This window comes from Erithacus rubecula (genome assembly GCF_903797595.1).
Source record: "Erithacus rubecula genome assembly, chromosome: 3".
NCBI lineage: Eukaryota > Metazoa > Chordata > Aves > Passeriformes > Muscicapidae > Erithacus > Erithacus rubecula.
Genome location: NC_136689.1, coordinates 31,168,150 through 31,193,171, shown reverse-complemented (window position 1 = coordinate 31,193,171; position 25,022 = coordinate 31,168,150). Strand labels below are relative to the sequence as shown.

Genomic DNA, 25,022 nt, shown 5'->3' with positions numbered 1-25,022 from the left:
AATCATACATGTCTGACTTGAAGTTTCTTTAGGCATGCTCTTCACACTAAGACCAGTACAGCCATCTGCATGGCAAGAGGAGGTGTGTCACAATAAGCAAGAGAGTTTTGTGCAGAAAAAAAAACAAACCAAGGATACAAGGAACCAGTTTCCTTTGACAGTGCAACTTCCAGTGGCTTAAGGCCCTTTGATAGGGGAATTCTAGAGCCTCTGCTACTAGAGCAATCATAACTAATAGATGCATTAAGAATGTGGGCATTCTTGGACTCATTTTCCACTCAGTTACGCCAACAAAAAGAAAGGTTCTGTCATCTGCCCAAGAAGTCACTAATTTAGCAGTAGGCAGGAACAGAGCCTCCGAGTTCCAATTCTCATTTTAGAAGCAGTTAAGGAGGTTGCATTTTCCCCATCATTTACTGAAAGTATACTTTGCTACACTTCTTCCAAGCAGAGGTTTATAACTGCATTTAACTACTGCATTATGGACTGCTAGAATGACACATAGCTTGACTGTATAGGCCACAAAGAGGTAACCACAATGCTTTCTAAAATGAAAAAGAATTCAAAACATATAAAGTCTATCAGGATAGAAAATAAAAGAAAACACAACAAAAAGACAAAAAGGAATTCACCCTAGATCTTTTGGTCAAGAAAACAAACTGAGGATTATTAAAAGCTGTAAACAGACAATGGCTGAGTAAAAACCTTGTCAAAAGCAAAATTGATCCAGAATACAAAGCTGAGAATTTGTCTGGGGAAAAAAAAAAATCTTTCCCATAAATACTCTTTTAATATTGCATATATTGTTTCAACAAAAAAGTAGATTTGGATATACTTAAGTAAGGAATTGCATTAAAACTAACAACTGAATCATTGAACAACTGATCAGCATCCCTGAATTATGGTTTGGGAATGCTTTGCAAATTCCTAATTTTAGAGCAACAACCCTTCCAGTTTTTATTATCACCTTGTTATTTCCATTTTTCCTTCATGATGTTATGGTGACTAAAAAATATGTGACTAGAAAATAGTAGCCTTTCATACTTCAATCCCCTGACTTCCCCTGGGGGAGTGGATTACTGCATCATAATACTGGTATCTTTTAGTTAATGCTGTGGGCTTCATTCAACTTCAAAGCAAAGATATTAAAGGCTCGTTTTCCACTACAAGGCAGGTGTATTTTTATTAGCTCTTTCTCAAAATTGCTATGACTTCACTTGTGGATACCCCGCCAACAGCCATTATTGAAAGCTGGGCTATAATTGCTACGGAACATGCAACGTCTGAAGCACTAAACCAGTGTTACTGCAATCCTCCAACGACTGACTGAAACCAAGTGTTACATCATTAAAGCTGAATTACAACACACCCATGGCGTGTTTTCCATGTGTGCTATTTTAAACAATAGTAGAGAAAAACCTGGCTATAAATTCACAGATCCCCAATTTGCTCAAAATCCATGAACAATGAGGGCTGTCTGACAGGATCTGTTGGCTCTATTTTAGTCAGAAATGTCACGCACCATAATTAAATGTCTGTTTGGCTTTTATTGGAGATGGAAATGCTAGCTTTAGTTATAAATTTAAACAACCTGTCACAAGGGGAGACTCCACATTTATATAGTTTAGGAAAGTTTAGCAATTGTAATTGCTCCAGGAAAGACAAATAAACTAATGGAAACTATTCTATTTTTTAATTGGCTTTGCATCAGAAAAAAAAAAAAAAAAAAAAAAAAAAAAAAAAAAAAAAAAAGCTAATGGGATTATAGCTTTCATCTGGTTTGAACAGCGTTCTTCACTCTGGTAGACAGTTGGTGCACTAGTACTTTCCAGTGCTTAGTTTTCATGCAGAAATTAATTGAAGAGTACAGTGATCACAGCTTCTAGGTTAGGAGATGATGCCACTGAGAAGTGGCAACAAAATACAATCAGTATTCCAGAAAAAATGTTTAGTTCAATTCTGCACTGTTCACTCTGATGTTGTCCAAGTGGAAATATTTTGCTGTCACCTTGGTATGCAGAGACTATTATAGCCTAAGCAAATCCTTCAATTTTTCTACTCAGCTTCAGAAATTTTACAGTGCCCAGATTCCAGTGGAAAATATTTGATCACTCATATGCTTGGATAGAAATTTGTCACCTGGAATAGAAATCAGGAAAAACCTGCCAGCATCCTTATGCAGACAGGCTCTGCAAATATATACTAGGCAAGATCTCTGCCAAATAACTTGTGTCTGGCCAATACCGCCATTCAAATAGTCTGTGAATGCCAGTTGCCAATAAAGATTCATTATACCACGTATAGTTAAATATTATTTTAGCTTTTGCATCTACAGTTTAAAACTTACACAGTAGCAATTCATTTGCTCTCCACATACTACCTGTCTGAAAGTTTTTGTGCAGTAGCCAATCACAATATTCACACTTCTCACTAGCACCTAAACAATATATGTCTTTTACTTAAAATAGATCAGTCAGATGTAAACATTTCCAAGTTATGTTTTTCACTCACACACACATACAAAGTAGGCACTATAGCTATTTTAAATAGCAGTATCAAATGCAAAACTTCACAGTAGATGTTATATTTAAGACTTTCCCCACTTCACTGCTTTTCAAGAAGCTAATAACTTATTCTGGGTTCTGGAATCTATTTAAATATATGTCATAGCATAATGTCTTCTAGTCTGAAAATGCATGGATATATTAAAGCAAAAAAAAAAAAAAAGAGTAGCAACAATAGTGAAAAAAAAAAATCATAGTGAAACTCTAGAGCCATTCTCTCAGGTGTGGTAAATCATCCAGAATAGTCCCAAATCACACAGTGTTAAAGTTGTTAAAATATGAAAATATTTTCAAAAGGAGTGTTTACCCCTTCCACCATAAATACTTGACTATACATCATCATTCTCTCTCTTTTAGTCAAAACCAAACAACTCAGATTATATCACTTCAGGATGCAATTTACTTTTTCAACATGGCATCAAACTTACTGCTATGACACTTCTCAAGCATTTATGTTGACTTGATTTTAACTTTCATTTTACCAGTTTTCATCTATTAGAACTATATGAGGACATTTCAGTGAATTGATACTAACTTTTGATTCTTAGAAACAAGTGATAGCAATATCATTTATTATAATAATACTTTATCCATACATTTTTTTATTTACCTGAGAAATCATGTTGCTTTTTCTTTTTCTTCCTTTTATTGTATTACATCCTTTTACATAACTTCATCACTCTATTTTTCTTCACCTCATCCTACAGTCTTCCAGTGTCTTTATGTCTCACTAACACTTGAGTTATTTGAAGTTCTCTCCTGAAATCTTTCTTTATTGTTGTTCATATATTACATCAAATTTTCTATGGAATTAATTACTTCCTTCTTTCTGGAAATGTTTTTAAATACTAAGGTTTATTTCAGAGGGCCCTTTTCCATATGAAGAGAGCTAATAATGTTTTGCACAGATTAAAGGGAAAAATCTATGTGCTTTTGCATGCACCAGACAGGATAATTAATGGCAAATATTTAAATCCTATTTGGAACCCTCATCTTTAATTCTTCTGGCTATTGATATGTCATAAACATTATTTACTGGTTTCTCAACAGTAAAATCCACTTCTGCTCTTGCAGAAGACAGTGGTGGCTGAACAATCACTATGTCACAGATTAATCCTCTCTGGCAATAGTAGTCTGTGGTGATAGAACACTCTACTGCTGCATACCAGGGAGCATATTTGGTTTCAGTTCCCAGAAAATTTAACTTTCATGTATTCAAAAAACCAAAGTTTCATTGCCATGAGTAAAAGGATAAATCTATTCTTTTGTTGTGTATCAAAACAGTTTTTTTTAATTAAATATATAACTTTTGCTTTTATTAAGAAAGATCTATTTGTAGATCTATAAAGTTTATTTTAAGCCATTATGAAGGACTCAGTAACATTAAGTTTTTATGCCATTTTGGCTAGCTGAGATACACTATTCTTGTGCAAGCTTTTTTCTTGTTCTGTGCTTCTCTAGTTGTTTCTCATTCCAGCACAAATTCTATCATCTCTATGCAGATCCTACTCTTTTCTTTAAGTCTCATCCCCCTCGCCCCACCACAGAAACTCCATCAGTTTCAATATTGTTGTGTGTTTGAATGTTAGCTTAAGTTAAATGTACTTTAAATTATTTATCTCCTCTATTTTCAAATAAATATTCTCTTCCCAAAATTCTAGATATCATCACTGTTTGTATGTCATCTTCAAACCCCATCTGTCTTGAGACTCTCCATATCCACATCAGACACAATTAATCTTATTCATTCGTGGATCTAGAATTCTCATCCAGGCCCTTGTCTTTTCATATCTCCAACACAGAAATACTGTCTGCCAAAACCTTCACACCCCACTGATGTCCACTCACAGTGCTACTGAAATAAATGGGTCTTAGACTGTCCATTTGGGTAAGGGATTACTTTCTATGTGTATTAGCTCCCTTTTCAAAAGTAAGATAATTTTCAACATTTGTTGGATCCTACCAGCACACCTCTCTCTTCTCTGAGCTACTTCTGGTATCTTTGATTACAAACATGCTCAATTTTTAGACAAACACTTTCTGATTGGTCCATAATTGTTAGACCTATTGGTCTAAAATTTGTCTGATTTCAACTTCAGCCTTTCATCTCATGTTTATATTCTACATACCTGGAAACAGGACTGTTGCTTTGTTCTGGGACTCATCAGTAACTTAGAATGCCTGAATGCTAACTAGTTTGACTTCAGAGATAATAAAGGAAATATTTATTCTTGAGTAGCACATTGCAAGCAGAGAATGTAGTGATGAAGTGCTTTGTTACTTGCAGACCAGCCTCTCATTAGTACATTAAAATCCTGATTTACTACAGTAGAGTCAATGGACGGTGTGATGCTACAGGACCTCCTTAATACAGCAAAGATCAAAACCACACAAATATTTTAAATGAGGTTCCTAAAGCACTAAAACAATTGAAAAGCATTTTTCTCTCTAAATATAATGAATCAGAAGTAATAAAAAAATTCATATTTGGAAAGCATTTTTTTAAACCACATTGGTTAGAAGAACATCTTGGAGGTATTTCTCTTTGCATGTAATAACACATGTAAAATAAATATAATTGCTTTCCCTGCTGGAAAGATTTGTTTACACTGACAACTCCACAGTTTTTTTCAATTATCTTATCAGGGAGAGTAAACAAAACCATGAAAGCAAGTCATTAAACTACCAAATTTCATCTACTAACAAGGCAATCTATTCTTTTGGTCAGCAACATACTTCAAAGTGCATACTCAACCAGAATTTTTCAATTTTAAGCTCCCATTAAAAGAAAACAATGAGGTGTTCCATGTGTTTCATTTAATGCTAAGCGTTATTTTTAAATTAAGCAGTAAGAAAATGCTGGAGCTCCAGAGAGCTGGCATTACTTAAAAATTACTGTACATGAATAGTTACACGTGTATAATTATATAATTGCACTTGATGGCAGCAATAGCACATAGAGAAGACTATTAATAGCATGTAAAAACTGCAGCAATCTCGTGAGGAAAAATATCCTCCAGAAGTATGAAAAGGTGGCTCTTGGTGCAGAATATATTTTAGTTTTACCTTTCAGTATGACAATTACCATGAAAGAAAGGATCAAAGGCAAATGGCACAGCTGGCAGCTTGAGAATAATTTAAGAGGTGTACTGGCAATAGCTTTTTGGTTTCAGTGAGATGGACTGCATTAGCTGTAATAGGGAAATGATGCTGGAATCATACAGTCATACAGCATTCTTACCTGGCATTAATACAACATCAGCTGAACCTGCAATTTTGACATCTTCATAAAAATTTCAAGGAAGAAAACTTATGCTAACGAATATCAACAATAGCAATGTCTCCTCTATAATTCAGGACAGAAAAATATAGCACCACATTTAGGCTTAAATCACTGATTCAGCAACTCATGACCACTGAGAAAGTAAGGTTAGCATGTGCCTGTGTATGTGACCATGATTCCATGACCTTGTCACTAAACTACAGAGAGATAATCTGCCTGCAAGGACTTGTCTAAAAACTTTAGAAATCAGGGCATCTGGACTGGAAAGATGTAAAATAAAATAATTAATAATAATAATATATGTAAATTAAAATAAAATAATTAATTGGCATTTAATGCCATACAAGCCCAAGGTTCTTCTCTCATTTCCCACTCTCCTTGCAAAATATGATTTCTACAGTATTGTAGGGATGGGTTCATACAAACAGCTTCTAATAATTCAGATCCTTAACAAATGAATTAAGAGTTTGGGAGAATGTTCAGATCCTCCATTTTCCATCTTTACCTTCTCTCCCAGACCTTTGGACTAAGTATGCCCTGCATTGTCTGGGGAGGGTCTGTGCCTGCCATCCTTCATGCTGTTTTCCTGTCATTACAATTTTAATATGTCCATTCCATAATATACTTGATAGGCAAAAATTTTCACATCCTTCTCCCAAAGAACCACATGCACAACTCCTGTTTTTCTGAGTTTTCCTTCAAACATTTCGACATTCAGCAAAATTTTGAAGGGTATCAACCCTAGCTTGTTTCTTAGCAATTAAGCTAACAACACAGTTCCCTTTCAACAACAGTTTTCCAAAGATGATTTAGATTCCAAAGACTCTAAGCCAAAAGGCAAACATTTGTCCACACATGTACAGTTCTGAAAAGCATAATCTCTGCTGCCAAATCTATTATGGGCTGTCTGAAACTACTCGCATATATGCCCAAATAAGCTCCTGTGTAGCATTTATTAGTATGGATTACTACACAAAGAAAAATAAAATAATGAAGATCACACAATTTAGTCTCCAAAAAGATCAAAATAAAACAATATTCAAAGTAGTTAGGCAGACTTTATTTGGACTGTCTAGGAAAAATGAACCAGTTTTGCCGGCACGCTGCTTTCACAGCTATTATTTTTGTTACTTTTGCAATCTGATGCTTTTGATTTTTATTTGATGCTAATAAGTTGTGAAAGCCAGAGAGCTTGCAAAGCCAGAAAAATAAACCTGGATCCACTAAAGAACCTGATTCCTCCTTCTTAACTCTCCATGAGTAAGGAGTTCACTGGAATGAACAGATTTGAGTCATTTAGTGGATTGAGACTTTTTCTAAGAACTTGGAAGAAATTAGTGAGTATTTAGAAGGTGGTAAATAGTCCAATAAGAGACTTCGAGAACATCAAATTATGATTGCACCAATTTATATAAAAATTAAGGCTATATAACCATTGGTTCTATCACTATTCTTAATCAGAGTACTCTAGAATTCTTTATCTGTTTTAAGTGAGCTACCCTTGAGTAATGTAACAAACAAAAAAAAAAAAAAAATTGTGAAAAAGCTGACCTGGATTCAAGGTGCAAATTTTCTACCAATACTCAGAACTGTGTTGCTTTTTCCAATATCCAGTTTCCCTCTGTTAATGAAAAGCTTACTACTTTCAACAGTGAGATGCTCAGATAGCCACCTAGACAAAACACTCACTTATCTCTCTCTGCTCTTAGAAGTAGAGATGGGACAACTAAAACAGCTTTTTTTCTTGAAATGTTTTATTTAAAGATTAACAAAAATCATAGCAAGTTGAAGATTCCCGACTACATTTTAAACCAAGAAGTTTGAGTGAGATGTTTTTGTTTCAGGCAATAATTTGTTCTGCTATTTGACTGTTGTTATTTTATAACAGTGGGGTGGAAAAAAAAAAAAAACAAAAAACCAAGTGAAATAAAAGTGTATCATCCCAGGCAGGATGAAACAGTCTAACTACCCACCTCAAATCTCCCACCTGTTTGTGTTTGTCTTAATATTTTGCAAAAAAAAAGTGATTTCCAGTATTTGTGGACCTCAAAATACTTTATAGGCTTTATTTTATTTTGATTTGGTTAAAGAACTAGAAAAAGGTTTTTCTAATCCTCTCCATTTTCCTTTACTTTCTTTTTATGTCTCGCACATAGAAAAGAAAAAAGCAAAAGCGATAAAGGTGAAGGGAAGGAGTAAGGAGTTCTGTATCCTTTTATTTAGAAAAGTCTCAACTTTTTTCAGTGCTTGTTAAAACATTTCAAAGCATATGCCATGCTTTTTTATTGAACTGTACATTCTAGACTGCTATCCAGAAGGCAAGACAAATTCTAGCAAGTTGCTTCTAGCAAGAAGCTCTTCTCAGCTGTTGCTATTCCAGCAACACATTTTTAGGTCCAATTCACAAGTTGGACAGATGAATTCCTGCTTTTTACATGTTTTATGGTCTGAGGATGCAGTTTAATATTCCTCAGGATAACCCCAGGAGCTAATTACCAGCCATGTACATAGTATGGAAAGATTCATTTGGAATGGATTCACTTTAGGGCAACACTTTCATTAGAAGAAAAGATAGACTAAAAAGATATTAGAATTATACTCCTGAACAATTCTTATCCTGCACTAGAATGTTCTCAGCTGAAAATGACAAAGGAAAAAAACAAGGTACATATAACCCTCCCCCCTCCACCCCATGTTTTGTAGACAAGGCAACTGTTTCACTAATAGGTTTCACTTCTAAGTCTGGAAAATAAATTGACCAGGAATTCAGCCATGATGATGGCAACTCTATTCACTGCTTACACAACAACCAGAAGTGGCACAGGCTCTTTTATGTATGTGCAATGACATGTATCCTCCTTAAAATGTTATAAACTAACTAGGTTGGTCTCAAAAGGAAGTGGAGATATCTATGAATTAGGTATAAAACAATGCAGTTAATGGCCCAACTCTGCCTCTTAGCATCCTGCTCCACTACCACTTTTAGCTGCTTCCTAGTATCTGACCATTTTCTGTAGGCAAACTACATGAGGCCAAAAAGTGAAGAAGAAGTCATAGTCATATGCAGATGTGCAATGAATTCAGGTAATAGCTAAGGACAAAATATAGCACCCTTTTCTCCATAAAACAAAATATAAAATGTTTAAACTGAAACCAGGCATCTTCAACTGTATTAGCTTCCAATCAGCAAAATAAACAACCTATTTAAACATTTCATGGTTTCCACATGAAGATAAACCAAACAAATTCTGTCAGGACAGATGTGATCACTCCCAGACTCTATAGGGGGTTGCTGTACTATTTTGCCTTGGTTTCATGTGATAACTAGACCTTTACATTTACTTTTTTCTCATAACACCTATTTCCAACTTTTAAACATACAAAGTGTTTTGTGTGTTCTGCATTTGGTAATCAGTTGTTAAACACAGCATTTGCTAATCTTCTTTCATCAGGCCATTTTTATTTGGCATTGGCAGGGGGAGGAAATTTTAAAACATTCTCTTTGTGCTACATAATACCCAAATATAGAATCAAATATAGTTTTGTTGCTTTCTCTATATTCCCTTATTCCCTGACTCTAAACATCATAGAAAACACAACTTGTACAGGGGAATATATAACAAGGCAGCAATAAAGGAAATAAATCACAGCACAGATAATGGCTTGATTTTATCTTACTGATCTATTGCCCACTTTAGACAAAAGTCCCTGGCTGGTTAGAATTTAGCATGCAATTGCCCAGATGTCATGAACTAGTTTTCAGTCTCTGTAGTTATTTCAGGTGCTGCTAGTAGGAAAACAGAGGCTCAACTTTTACTGTGCTTTTCTTTCTTTGCCGTTCACAAGAAGCTTCTGAAAAAAATAGACTGAGCAAAAGATAGCATCTGTGATTTTTAAAAAGTAAAAAAAAGCATATCTAGAACACTTTGAATTAATTTCTGCTTTCCTATACAAATTTATTGATTTAGATTTCCAATGGCCTAAATTACAGTCCTATGTGTCCTACACAGACATTCTGTTGCAGAAATGTTTTCATAGCTGCCATGATCTGCTCATTGCTGCAGAAGCAGGAGGGGACATTTATGGGAAGAAGAGTCTTAGAAGGGTCTGTTTCCCTTGAAAGGTAGAAATACTGACTAACCCTGGACTGTATGTATTTTTAATATACGGGGTTTCTCTCTTTAAATTGTACAAGCTAAAAATACCCAAAATATTTTAAATACTAAGTTGGTTCACCATGGTCACCTCATATGCGCCAAATCTAGATCTTTTCTGCATCAGAAACAGCTTGTTTCATTACAGCTTTTATCTCTTAAAAGTTAATTCAATTCCTCTGCCTATCACATTCGAAGATAAAATTCAAACCAAGTCATTTGTATTTGTGGTCTTGGGAATACAGATACAACTCTTGTCTCTTTGGAATAATTCCCACCTTCATGTCAAAATAGCTTTGGAGTAAGCTATCTAGTTTTGGAAAGCAGTCTACTAATTTTGCATATCAGGCTGTGCTGACCAGCACATACATGTGGGTGAGAACACACACATACTGGCCATGCACAGTGATGCTGGATGACTCCCCACTCAGGGGTGTTCTTTCATGGCTGGGATCTAACTTCTGCATTCCTCAGACTGCATCCTGCTTCTCCCCACACGACCTGTGTGGAAGGGAAATCTCTGCAAGTGAGCCAATGTCTTTCATTCAGGACACACAAATTTCCCACCTTACCCTGCCTCTGACTCTTAGACATTGCAAGTTACTTTACATTACATCTTTAAATCAACTTTTAATGCAAAATTTATTAGAGTGTAAAGAAGTCAATAAGCAATGGCTCTGTCAAGTTAATGTGAGTCTGCCACGTCTGTGGAAAAAGACAGGTATGAAACAAACTTATGCATTTGTGCATTAACAAAAGGAAATCCCAAACAAACAAAAAAAAATCCACCAAAAAACTCTAGTTTGGCAACTACAGTTACACAAACATCCACCATGCAGAATATGTCAGTTGTCACTAGGGACCAATATCAGTGAAGCGATTTGCTAGGATGGTGATCTCTATCATTATCCATGTGTTATTATGATGTAGAAAAGAATGCAGTTTGACAGGGTTTGTAGCATTACTGACTTACAGAAAAGTATTGCTTTGACTTACAAACCAAATCAGATCAGTAACAAGATGTGTGAAATAGTTTTTGCAGACACACTCAGATATACAACTGAACATTAATAACCTCATTGGCACAGCTGTCACCTTTAAAATGCAAACTGCATACAGCTACATGCCAATCACTAACTGCTTTGGGATAAAAAAGGTTAGAAAATTAACTTTATATCTATGAATGAAAGTGCTGACAAAAAAACCCATGAAATTTCAGTCAGTATATGTGAACATATATTTTTTATGTTCAGAGTACTACCTTTATCTTTGAATAGAAGCTTTATCATGCTTCTGATTTCTATTAAGTATGACTACCTCCTTGTCTTGTCAAACAATTAAAGTGACGAAAGTAATAGCAGATGCTTCTTTCATAGGTAGAACTACAGCAAGCAGACCAAAGCTTGCATTTTACTACAGCTGCTCTATACAGCCTAGTAATTGCAAGATAATTGAAAAGATCCTGATAATAAACTGCAAGTTTACCTTTTTTTTTTTTCAGACAAAATAAATATATAACCCAATTCAGGCTTCATTTTAACAACACATTAGATGGTTTCCAACTTGTCTTGATTTTTGTTTTATTTTATGATTGTAAATAAACCCTGGAAAATTCCTTCCCCGATTTTACCACCTGAAACTGCAGCTGTTGGCTGACACTATCAAAGCCTCGCAATTCCGAACTCACGTGCAAATCTCATCAAGTGCAGACACTTCTAATTGATTCCAGAAGTTTTTCTTTTGCTAAGATCAGCGGGCAGAAGAAGAATAATGAGCAGCTTTTAAGCAGAGGGGGAAGGGTGTTGAGCTCAGGGAGTGGAGATTTTAAAAGCTCCAGCTCAACTGCTCTGCCAGAAATGCAGAGCAATTTTACGGTCAATTGGCCAGAGCATCTGGAACTATACATCATAGTCCTTAGTTGATGGTGGTGAAGCCGACTCTCAAACTGGCTAAGTCTAAAATCAGTAATGACTCCGCTGTCACACCTAAGTGGAAACTAACTTAATCTACTGCCAGATTTTACTGTGACTTTTTCTAAGGGACATTATTCCCCTTAGGGCAGTTGTCAAGAATATTAAAAGTCCAGTCCCTGGGATACACTGCATGGCATAGCAAACTTTTCTGAATGAAGCTAACATAGAAAAAACCGATTACAATGTGTGTTTGTTTAATTCCATGTGTGTTGACAAGGCTTTTTATCATAGGCAGCAGAGTTTCCTTCCATCCCCAGTTTAATTTCTAAAATATATTTGAAATACACCAGCCAATCTAGTTAGGGCACAGAGACTGCATAAATGCTGAGGTCATAAATCATAGCACAGGGCATGGGGCTTTCACCTTAATGGAAACCAAATATGGGACATTCGGCTCTTTGAAATGTGGCACAGATGATCTTAATGAGGGACCAAGAAAAAATGCTACAGAGCAGAAAACTATCGTTGATGTGGAAATAAGTTCTTATGGATAAATGTTTGTTTTATGTCTGTACTTATAAGTCAGTATTCTAACACTGGTAAATTATACTAAGAAACAAGTGAGGTAACAGCAACTCTTTGTATGATGAAAGGAGAAATAAGTAGTTCGATAATATATCACATTAAGAGGGACTTCTGTGGAACACAGGATACAGTGTAAATCAGTTCTTTAATATTTTATATTTTAGCCAGACCAATTAGATTCTATGCCATAAGAAATGCATTCTTTGATGCAGAATTGCATCAAAGATCAGAGAAGCAGCCCATTTGGTACAGAATACTGTCTCCAAAAGTTTTTGGAACAGCTACATCTACCAAGTTTAGATACTCTGGATGAGTAAATAAGCAATTTGACCACAATAAAGCTCATTTCTACCTTCATTAGTTCAGGGCTGAATTACACCCTGCAGCACAAGATTCTGTATATCTTCCAAAGCTGGTTATATTTCTAACGTACCACATGCCCATATAAAACAGAAAAGAAAACAAGTTATTAATTTAAAACATCACACATGTATAAAACCACCCTTTTTCTCTCTTTTCCACCATGAAAGTTGCCCTAGATTTTTTGTCCTTCCACCTGTAAATTAATACATGCCAGCCAACGTGGCATAGCCAGGAAGCTCATTAAGTTGCAATGCAGAAGTCAGGATGAAAAGATTTACTCTCAGGTACAATGTCTTAGCTACTACAAAGGTAAAAGATAAACACATCAGGACAGACATCTATTTCCTTCTCCCTCTTCCTTACTCCTAGCCTCTTAGTTTAAGAGTCTGAGCTGCAGCTACTATGAAAGTTGGTGAAAATATTTAAAACAAGAGTTCCAACAACATGTCAGTGGCTCTCATTTCTACTTGCTCCTCATTAGTACTACTGTCAAATAACAGCCAGTGCTTGACCAAATTCAGCTCATGGAATATGCAGGCTGATGCCAAACCAGAGCAGTTGGATGGAAACACTTTAAAGAGGTGGACCATCATCACAGATTTATTTTTACATATCGTGCCTGCTGAACAGCCACATAACTGAACACACAAGCAATGTTTTCTGCTACCTCCAGGTGGTTAGGAGGCTCCAGGCCCAGTCTGACAGAAAATGATTTGGCTTTATTAATACACACAATCATCACATTATGCAGGCATGAAGTAATCAGCCTAAAGAAAGCTAACTAGAATAGGATGTGGCAGCACAGATTCTGAAAAGAGACACACCAGGTCTTCAAACCAAATATATTCCTTATCACTGACATTTTCACTGACCTCCATCTAAGAAATAATTTTCTTAAGATATAAAAATTTCCTTATATATCACCACTTTTTCTTAAGTAAATAAACAAAACATAAAATCTCAAACAAAAAAAACAACAACAAAAAATTTCACTCCCTCCCCCTTCCACATTTACCTAATCATCCATATGAAATTCATACAGGAAAAGAAATAGAAAATGCATGCTAAGGAATGTATACTGTTTCACCTCCTGTGGTCACTTTTGTAGTGATGATAGCTTAAAATTATTTTCTTGGAGAATAAAAGGACTCTGGGAGAGATCTCCACAAGTATATCATAGAATGAATTCAAATACAATAGCAGGAAGGAGGACAATATATTCAAATGATCAGAAAAATAACAATTTTCATAAGGAACCAAATCTGGTAATACACAACTTCAAAGTATCCAGGGAGCCAACACTGTTTTTACTTGTCTGCAGACACAGAAAACAACATACCAAGATTGCAGCTTTAGCAAAAGCAGAAGCCTTTCTTTCCTCCTTACACACCTATAACATCAGGTAGCTTTCTCCTTCTCTTAGCCTTAGCACTAAGAAACTTTGGTGCTCCACAGCAAGTTGTGTCACTTACCTGAAAAAAGTCTTTGCTAAGTCAGCCCAGTAGCAAAGCCAGTTAGCAGAACAAGGAGAGTAAGAGGATGGAGCCAGAGGGCAGGACTGCTCCTTCTGGTCAAATTGCCATCTTCAGCTGCTTTTTTCATGCCCACCTGAGCTAATCTAATGGCAAAGTGGGAAAGGCTTGTTCCTTGTTTCCTCTGTTCTCCCTTTCTCACTGAACCCCTAGCTTTCTCTCCTTTCTTGCTTATTTCCCATTTTGCTTCCCCCACAGAAGGTGTTCTTCCAATGCAGTAACTCTGATTAGTGCCAAGTCTTCTTAGGAGCCAAACCTAATCATTTTCAGTTTAAAGGACCTATTTTTCGTAGTTAGAATAGTATTGCAAGGATATGTTATTTAGAAATCTTACCTGCTGGTGAAAAGCAATCTTGAGAAATAGGAACATTTGAAACATAGTAGGAAAAAGTCCCCCACACATATTGAAAATAGTAACATACTTTTCCACTAATGTTTGAACATACCACTGGTAAAATCAGTCTTGCACTTATCTGCTGCAATGTGCATCATTAACTTAAGAATTCTGAAAAATAATTGTTCGTTAAATTCTTGAAACACTTCATCCTTAAGTAATTATGTCCTTGAAGGCATAATTTATAGCAAAAGTCAACACGAACTCTTTTACATGATGTTGTGTATTTATTCTTGAACACTAAATTATTAAAAAATGTTAATTTGGTAACACATGAGGATGAAGATATAAAGAAAACATTTTTGAGCATATTGCAGTTTATGATTACTAGAAATATTAGATTAAAAAGATCAAAGTCAGCTAAATCTAGGTGCATGTTAAAGAGGGCATATTTATATGAGGAAACCAAAAAGATTAAATTAATACTTTAATTTACATCTCTTTAAATTTGTAAGAAAATGTGAAAGAGAGCAAAGGAAATTTAAAATAAAGAAGATTACCAATGTTATTATATTATGAAGGATAAACAACTTTGAATGATGAACAGAAACGTTTTTTTTAGGATGAATTTTAGACCTAACTTCTGGGGAAACCATCTGTTTATGTATTTCTTATACTTTCTGGTATTGCTGTTTCAAAATGATCATGTCAATACTGACACAAAACATTAATAGTTGAAGACTTATCAACATGAACTGAAAAATCTGCAGCAATCTCTCAGATTTTTTTTTTTCCATAAATTCCATTAGACCCATAGGAGCACGCCTACCATTTGTATAATGCATCAGGAGCAAAAGTGGATAATTTATTCTAAAAGTGGTCATTTGTTTTAAAATGGGGAACACTTTGAAGTCCATTACAAATATTCAGAGTACAGACAGGAAAACATTTTTATTGTGAAGATTGAAATACTGGAACAAATTATCGAGTGAGGTGATAGTTGCCTCATCCCTGGAAATTTTCAAGATCAGGGTTATTGGGGTTCAGAGCAACCTGATTTAATTGAAGATGTCTCTGCTAATTGCAAGGATTTGGACTAGAGAATCTTTATACTTCATACCCAAACTATTCTATTATTTCATGATCACAAAAGCTATTAATATAATTAAATAGTTGATTTGTGATAAAATGCCAAGTGTAGTAAAACTAACATCACTCAGAAACATTACCTATTCTGGTCTGCCCAAAAGCACATTATTTGAAAGGCACCTGTTTTTTTAGTATTTTCAAAGAAAGATTGTGAGCAAGGTAGTCCTTTCTCTTGTTAAAAATTAACTGCATAGTCAGTGTCAAACAAAGGACTAAAAAAAGAAAAACAAAGAACTGTAATATGAAGGACCAAAGAATAAACAAAAGGAAGAAAGTATAGGAAAATACAACAGAGAACTCAAGATGACAATAAAGTATTTTTTTTAATGACAGAAACATGTAACAAACAGAGCAAGAACCACTTCATTTTATTTTCTTCTTCATGAAATAAAAGGAAGCTATAGAATTCCCTAGAAACAATAGGAAAAATAATCTAATATTTTTCTTCAACTCATCTCTTAGTAAGAGACACTTTTATATACTAATAAAGAACTCAGCAGGGCAGGTATTGAGGGTGTATATTACAACATAATTCTCCCAGAGTTGAGTTAGAATACCCAAATAATTCAAGTCTGAAAGCTATGTCTCAAAAGCAAGGCAGAGAGCTCCAAAATTTTAGAATTTGTTACTTCAAGACTTTCTACTGCATTAGGCTACTTAGGAAATTGTACAAACATTTTCCAAATTGTGTTTAAGTAAACCTCTTAAAATACCTTCTGAATTCTTGCAGACTCTTAACAGAGGAATTCAAGATTCGTTTGGTTTATATACCAAAGCTTTGACAATGTAACAAGGGGCAAGGGGGAAGTTAAACTATTTCCCATCAGTGGCATTTATCTAGCTTTAAAAATTGTCTAATAGCTATTGTTTTCCAACCCAGGCAGGAAAAAAAAAAAAAAAACCCACAAAAAAAAAAAATAAAACAGAAAAACCTTCCAGATCCACAGTGGCAGTACATTTTTTTTTTTTTCATTTTTCTAATTCCTCTTCCTTTAGAAAATCAGGAAAAGCAAGACTACTACCAGAAACTTCCAACTGGGAATGATGCTATAAATTTTGCATATGTTTGAAGTCAAAGAAACCACTTTGAACTTGAGTCTCAGTTCCTAGTGCTATATCTGATTTTGTTGTGATTTTAAGCCAAAGAGTAACTTTCTGATGAGGTTCTACTAATCCAGCCACCCATTCATAAACTTCTTGCTTATGAATAACCATTATCTTCAGGTAACCAACAGTAGGTAGCTTGGTAATGCTATTCACATAGGAATACTAACAGTGATTATTGTTATTTTATTGTGACAATATTAAAAGGGGTATGAAATACCAACTGTACTGAAAAGGAAAATAATGAAAAGCAAAAGGCATGAACAGGATAAAAGTGAATGCTAAGAACACAAAAGTAACCACACATAATCAGACCATAGGTCTATTTAGTCCCTGTCAATGGCTGAAAGTCTGCTTCTGAGGCAGAGGATTCATGTAGAGCAAAATATTTAATATTTAAGTCTTCCAGCCTTCAAGACTTTTCAGATTTCTCCCATAAAAGGAGAATAGCACAATTCAAAATCAGCAATGCATTACTATTATTCACTTCAAAGTATGTGGCCACAATTAAATTATTTTTGCAAGAAATGGGAAATGCAATATTTCACTACCTTTTTTTGTGAGGAAAACTGGCATGTCAGTAGCAACCCAGAATAGTTGTCTTATAAAATAAAAAGTGAAAAATAATGAGACAAGGAAAAAATATTACTCTATTCAAATAGTAAAATGCAAAGAGAGCAAACTGTAAATGTTTAGTGTTTCTTTTTTGCAGAAAGATAAGAAAATCTAGAATAATCAATGTAGACATAGAAATGTCTTACCTCATATGCATAGTCCAAGAAGGAAAAGTGACTCCTAAAATAGCCAAGTTTGTAAAAACCTAGGAAGACTAAACAGCGGATGATTTCCAAAATTCCTGCTTTGGACCTAGAAAAGGGAATCAATTCAGATTAATATCCAATCTTCTCTTCTTTACTAAATGCAGGGAAAAAGAGAGAACAGAATTAGTTTGTGATGTCCTGCAATTACATCAAGTAATCTTTTAAAAATTTATACTTAAGTTTTTATGGTATATACCTTATGTGGACTTACAACCTTTTTTTTGCTGGTGGTGAGAATACCCACACTTGAAAAATATATTTGAACTAACACAAATGGAGCTGTATATTTAGTTACTGTCCTTTGATCTCAAAAATTACCACAACAGAATTCTGAAAACTGCTTTATAAGTAGTCCAGAATCTTTTCAGTGGTCTACTTCCATAAATTTTTATTAATTCCTCTCTATTAACTCCCTAGGTTATTCACATGTCTGGCATGTTGACAGATTTTTACCTATCCTGAGTTAAACTGTTCAGTCAGTAGAAGTGAAAGTTATTCCTTTCTGAAAACATAATGAACAGCAGGTGCAAAGCAGTACTGGCCCCTAAGTCTCTAAGAAACTTTTATTCCACATTTCTTCTCTGTCAGGGTGAATAACTTTGTAAGAAACTGTGGATGCTACTTACTCTTCCTTAGGGCCCATATGGACTACAACGTAATGTATCTCACTGGCCTGGTGAAATATGAATTTCATTTGAAGTCATACTGATTAAATTTAGTCCCAAGCCTACATCACTTTAGACAATGATTTTGAGCCTGCTCTGAGCTGCACTCTGTGCTCTTCATACACCATCACTGTATCTGGCATCTACAGAGAGCTAAACACAATCTGACCTGGAGCAGCCTCAGACAGCTGGCAGGTTCCACTCAAGAGCAACTGTCCCAAGCCCAGCGGAGTGGACCCAATAAATTCAAGCATAGAAGAAGATGTGACAAACCCATCCCAAAACTTTTCTGCGAGGGACAATACAGATGTAGTCACTACTGGCTATAGGAACAATCCTGGATTCAGGTGCTAGCTAGTAATTTTCTAGTCAACAGCCAGCCACATGTGTAATACATGAGTAACGATATTTCTTTATTGATATAATTTCTGAGATCTACATATAGTTATAAATAATCCAGAAACAAAGAATAAAAAACACCACGTATTTTGTGTCTTACTTGTTCTCCATAAGTAGTCCAAAAGATACCAGGGACAGAATGATAAAGCCAATTCTCAGGAGAACCGTTCCCTGCGATAGTAGCTGTTAAAAGGCAGACAAGAAATTAATTTAGAGTAATTTTCTGGAGAGAAATTGACTTTTTGCAGAACAGTAGCTTCAACTTACTCACTGAGTGAAGCTAGTGTCCTCTTTTAAAGTATTTTGATACTTTAAATTTTAGGAAAAAAATCTGCTATGGATAGGACTCATATCTGGAGTAACCACCTTCGCAGCTATTTCCTGAATGCTCTATTTCTAAAATAATGTTTAATGTTATCCCCTTCTGTCCTATGTGGTTTTTTCCCAAAGTTATTTGATTTTCTTTTGACTCTATTCAAGAGGGAAGAAACTTATTTCTAGACAAAAATCCCAGCAGTCCTGTTCTTCAAATTTCATATTATGTTATCATATAGCAGCCATCTTTGAATCCCAATGGATACAGAAGCCAATGTACTCATGAGAATAACGACTCACATGACACGATCATGTTCAAGAAGAAACAAAATTAATGTTTTCCCTTCATGACAACTCAACACTTGGTTCCCAAGCTAGCAAAACTTTTTCGCTCATATAATCAACTTCAATCAGACTCTAAACATTTAAACTTTTAAATATTAACAAGTGCATGAGTATTTGGAAGAAACACAACATGATGACTTCTGTTCTTAAAATTTACATCAAAATGACATAAACAAAATTCAGAAAAACAGAAATTATTTTGATTGTAAAGTTTGAATTTTTAAAATTTATTAAATATTTATTTTGTATTCTACACAGCTGCCTTTGAAAATCAAATATTTAATCAGTTTTCTTTTTCCCTCCCTGATTTTGTTTCAAATATTAGTTTTGAAAAGCTTTTGAGTTTTTTATTAAAACAAAACAAAACAAAACTAAACAAAGCAAAACAAAACAAAAATAGTGGATATGACTGAGTTATAGAAATCCTTTTTAGCTTCAGCAGCAAAAGAGTTTATGAATCTTGAGCTTAATTTGCAGGCATTGGAAGAACAAATGTCTGCCCTGATTTCAATAAATCCCATTCAGTGACATGCCCAACTTCCTTTGGTCATGGCCCCAAACCCTCAAAGAGATCCAAGGTAAGTATCTGTGAGCATGGGAGGCCACAGGAGGATATTCTCAAGTTTTACAGCTGTGTGAACTTAGAGTGCCCATGTTTGCAAAACACATCAAACCACACAGTCAGTCTGGGCGGGTTTCTGTTGTTTTACTGAAGCATCACAAACACCTACTTAGATAACCTCAGCTGTTATTGAACAAAGAAAACTCAATCCCAGCAAGGAGCAAGCTGAACAGCAGCCTCACCAGTTTACAAGCCAGAACACAATTCTCTCAAATGGCACCTGTCAACCCACTCTGTTGCACAGATTTTTACCAGGTGAGAATCAAACTTACTACTGCATTTCCACATTACCAATCTGTTCCATTCCTCCTTAAGATAAACTTTTCATGATTAGTAATAGGAAAAATTTGTTTTGAAGTGACAAAATGTTTTGACAGAACTTCTTTTGTAAAGCATCAGGCATGGACTCTATTTGAATTTAATTAAATGAGAACTACTTTAACGGCTCATCTAGCCCTACTGAGTTCAACTTCCTGTAGAAACTGGGTCATAGAAAAATTCAAGAAGTGAGCAAAGAAAAATATGATTTGGCACAAGCATAAGGGAACTCACTCATAAATTTCTTACAAATGTTTTGATAGGCTTTTCAATTATTGTTATTTGCCTTATAAAGGAGTTTTCCAGGGAACAAAGACTGAAATTCAAGACTATTCTCCTTAAAGACTGTCCTCGCTTTTAGGTAGAGAAATTACACCTTTTTTAGAATATACTCATTCTTGCCAGGTGGGTCTGATTGTTCTTTGTCTCCATTGTGATGCACCAGATTCTGCAGATTGCCTTAAAAATGCTTCCACAGTGGCAGAGCACTGTTCTGAGCAAGGCTTTGTATCTTCTTAGGCAGGAAAGTAAACTAAACATCAAATCCGGATTTCCATCATGGAACTGCTACATTACAATATATAGCTAAAATCACACTTTGTGGAAAATTCATGAACTTGCAATGGTTTTCATACAAGTGCTAATACTTGTCTTCAGGAAGGATTCCACAGCACATACTATGCATGAGCAAGGGTATCCCTGGTTTCCATTTTAAAGACCTGCATGATTTCAAACTTTCCTGCCTTTTCAGTGTTCCCAAACTGGCTAGCTTGTCCCAGTCATCTGGGTTTCCTTGTGACTCCAGCTGCAGAAAACTGATACCATCAGATAAATTAATGCAGATTCATTCTACCTGCCTTTAAGTTCACTGAAGTGCCTTAAAACCTGTTATTAATCGAAGCTTTTGCTGAAACTTGTGGAGAGAGCACACTGGGAATGTGGGAATAACCTAAGCATTTTGGGAATTCCATTTCTTGCCATTAGCTAGACTGCAAGCCTAAAGACTGCATTTGGTACTGCATTAAGTGTTGGATTTGAGTGGATGATGGAAACACTTCCCAAAAGCAGAAAATTTCAGGTCTTATTTTAGTGCTGGTTTTACCCATAACTTCTATCAAGGACTTTTTTATTAGCTTAATGATGTATTTTAATTTAGGAGAAATATTTAAATTTAATAGGAGAAATATTTAAAATTATCCCCCACATTTACCTAACACAGAAGAATAATGCACAGAGTAAGAACTTGAAAGGAAATTAATAAATTTCAGATCAGTTTTACAAATGGAGTTTCAGAAACAAAAAAAAAAAAAAAAAAGGGAATAGAAATATACTTTAAGGTCTATTCATAAAGCAGAAGAACTGAAGCAACCTTACGATTTTTTTAAAACTCAATCTCAAATATAAACAAGCTCTTATCTTTAAATGGTTATAATGTTATATGAGGTTCTTTGGCATAATAACTACCTGAGCCAGGTGTGATCACATTGCACAGACTTGTTTTTTCAGGCCCATTTCCATTTATCTTCAGACACAGTCCTACTTGAACTATATTATTTTGAACATTAGCTATTTGTAAAACTTGTTATGGTCAATATACTCTGTGGCCCAGAATGTGAAGGACTGGAGGACTCTAAAGCACAAGGTGCAGATCCTGGTTAATTTCAAATTGGCACTATTAACACATTCATGCAAAAGCATCACACTGTAATGCCTGAGCACAGTGTGGCAGCTTTCCATCACCCAGAACATCAGTTTTCACAGTGGTGAAGGCTGAGAAAGAAAGCCTTACTGGGAATCATGAAGAGAGAGGGTTCAAGTTACCCTTCACTGTAGGTACACACCACATTCACATACAACAAAAAAATTCCCTTATTTGCACTTCTAGTCAAGGATTACCAAGAAATTTTCAGTGAAATACACCATGATGCCATTATGAATGACAGCTTTTAGAAAAACAGCCATATAGCATAATTTTTACCACTGTTAGTTTGCTTCCCTAACTTTTTCTTACTGCACCACTGGTATAGTAATATGCTGCCTTGATTCTTTTATTTGCTTTCAAACACATATCACCCTATGAAGGGGATGCTGGCAGCTAAGGCATCCATTTTCTAGGCATTACTCTACCAAAATCAACAAAATAGTCAGTGGGTTATATCACTAAACTAACATCATATATTAAATCTATGCACTGCAAGCAGCAGGGCAAAAAGAATGTGCCTTTTACACCTTCGTTAGTGTTAGCATCCTTGTTCCACTTAAACATAGTATGCATGAATGTATATATAAAATAAATGAGTATTTATATACTGGAGTATTTGTATAAACAGAGAAGCATGAGGGACCTCAGCAGGTTCCCCAATTACAAGTCAGCCACAACTTTGCAATGTGGTTATTGGCTGCAATCAAACAGAAAAAAATATTTCTGTTGGATTTTCATTACTTTTAAAGCTTTAAAAATATCTTTGAGCCTTAAAAATGGGGGGGAAGGGGATTATAGAATTTAGTAAGATGTTTACATGGCTTTTAATCAACAGAATGCCATAGCATTATTATTTTCTGGTTTTTTAGTAATCAAAAAATAATTCATTTAAACAAAGGAAATGTTACTCCAAATCTGTATTTAGATGAGCATCCAAATATTCAAAATTTACTTTTATATTGCAAAGAACCATGTTTTTATTCCCTTGAAAGAATGGATGCATTTTGTCATTGTGATTCTTCCAGTGATTCAGAAGAACTTATAAGAATGATACCAGCACATTTCATATTTTAACAGTTGCCCTGCTCTCAAACATCAGATGATCAGATACATTCAAATTAGGAATGCTAATATGATGCTATGAATTTCCTATTGCTAGGTGTCTTTGGCTGTATGAATTTATTTTAACTTGGAATTCCTAGGAAAAAGTGTTAATACTTAGCAATATTACATACACTGTATTTGGTAATGCCCTACTGAATGGACACATTTATTGTGTTCTTAACTTTCAAGAGGTCTATCTTACTAATTTTCATCTAATTGAAACTGCTCACATAGTCATATAATTACAAGCACAGTGAATGTTATATTATCTTTTAACAATAAAAAAGACACTGCAAAATGTATTTAAGGTGCACTTCACTTTGATTTATATGATTCCTGAAGTTCTGGAGCTATGAGACTTTTGCTTTGAATCTACTGCAGTTTTACACTCCTAGCACTCTCTCTGGGACTCATCCAAATCCCATTTCTTCAAGAAGCTTTGGATCAGATCTAGATGTGCAGAGCTCAGAAAGCAATTTTTATTCACTGGATGTAGTGCAGATCACTATATAGAAAACAAACACTGTATGCTCTCTCCTGTGGAAAATATATATTTGCTCTTTCCTGTTTTGCTCTTTTCATAAGTTAAATGTAGGTCATTCAGACAGAAGGTATATGGTTGCTCTTTATGGATAGAGAAATTTAACACTTCTACAGGGCGTGAGACCAAACACTGAGCAACTGTAATCACTTGAGAAATGTAATAGCTGTGTGCTGTGTCTTATGGCTGTTATGAAATGGAACTTATACCTAAAGATGAGGAAAACAGTGAGTTTTCTCCATTTATGGAGCTATGCCACAGTTATGACATAATTCATAGCCAGACAGAACGTTCCAGTTGTATCCATAGACATTTCATAACTCAGTGAAGTGGAAAACTGATATTGAAGAAAGATTTTTGCCAAGTAAAGTTATTCATACACAAGCTTCCTCCTCATGACAGCTTCCCCACTGCACTGCAGAGTGAGGCTGGAACTCTGCCTTGGGACCAGCACTTTCTACACCCACGCTGAAGGTTTATGTCCTGAGATGAGGTGCTCCCAGGCCCCTGTGCTGTCCTTATCCTTACTACCTTATTACCCTGCAGTTTTGTGCAGAGAACTTTTGAGCTGTTTTTGTATATTAAGTTCATAAATGGTAGATCTTCAGGATGTTTCATCCATGACTGAAAGAATTTAGTGATGATCTAGGGCTTGGGTGCATTTTCAACTTTATTACTTATTCTTAAACAGCTGCAGTTACTAGCAGATAAAATAACATGGACCATCCATTTTTCCTTCCAGAACCAAAAAGCAGACAAAAGAGAAAAGAATAAAATAGAAAAAAATCAGACTCCTTAATTCTAGCTGCTAAAAGCAACAGCAACAGAGTAAAAATTAACAAAAAAACCAACCCAACAGCAGAATGAAAAAACTCAAACATAGTTTGATTTATATGTAAACGTAAGAATCTAGAAGCATATCTTGAAAATCTTGGACAGGTTTTTTTCAATATAGGAACATTGGCAATCATGTACACTGTTTGACTTGTATATTTTGGAGGCATTTATTCATACCTTTGGCTTAATTTCCTTTCCTCATAATAGAATTAGCCTCACATGATTTAGTAATTCCTGCAACTAATTCCCTACAACTGCAGTGTGACCCTTTGCAGCGGTAAACACGGTACACAGAATAACTCCCTGCTAATCCAAAGAGTATGCCTGAGGTAGCTTTTATATTATACCAGGAATGCCACGTACTGCAGTGCC

At 35.1% G+C, this 25,022-nt stretch overlaps 1 protein-coding gene across 1 annotated transcript in view; it reads right to left on the bottom strand.

The window, feature by feature from the left end:
• Positions 1–25,022, bottom strand: part of AGMO (alkylglycerol monooxygenase) — a 185,557-nt gene that overhangs the window by 59,745 nt on the left and 100,790 nt on the right. Inside the window, exons 11-12 of the mRNA XM_079302920.1 lie at positions 18,967–19,049; positions 17,743–17,848 (exon numbers count right to left, since the gene is read on the bottom strand). Of these exons, the coding sequence (XP_079159046.1) occupies positions 17,743–17,848; positions 18,967–19,049 (189 nt within the window). The remainder of the gene's footprint in view (positions 1–17,742; positions 17,849–18,966; positions 19,050–25,022) is intronic.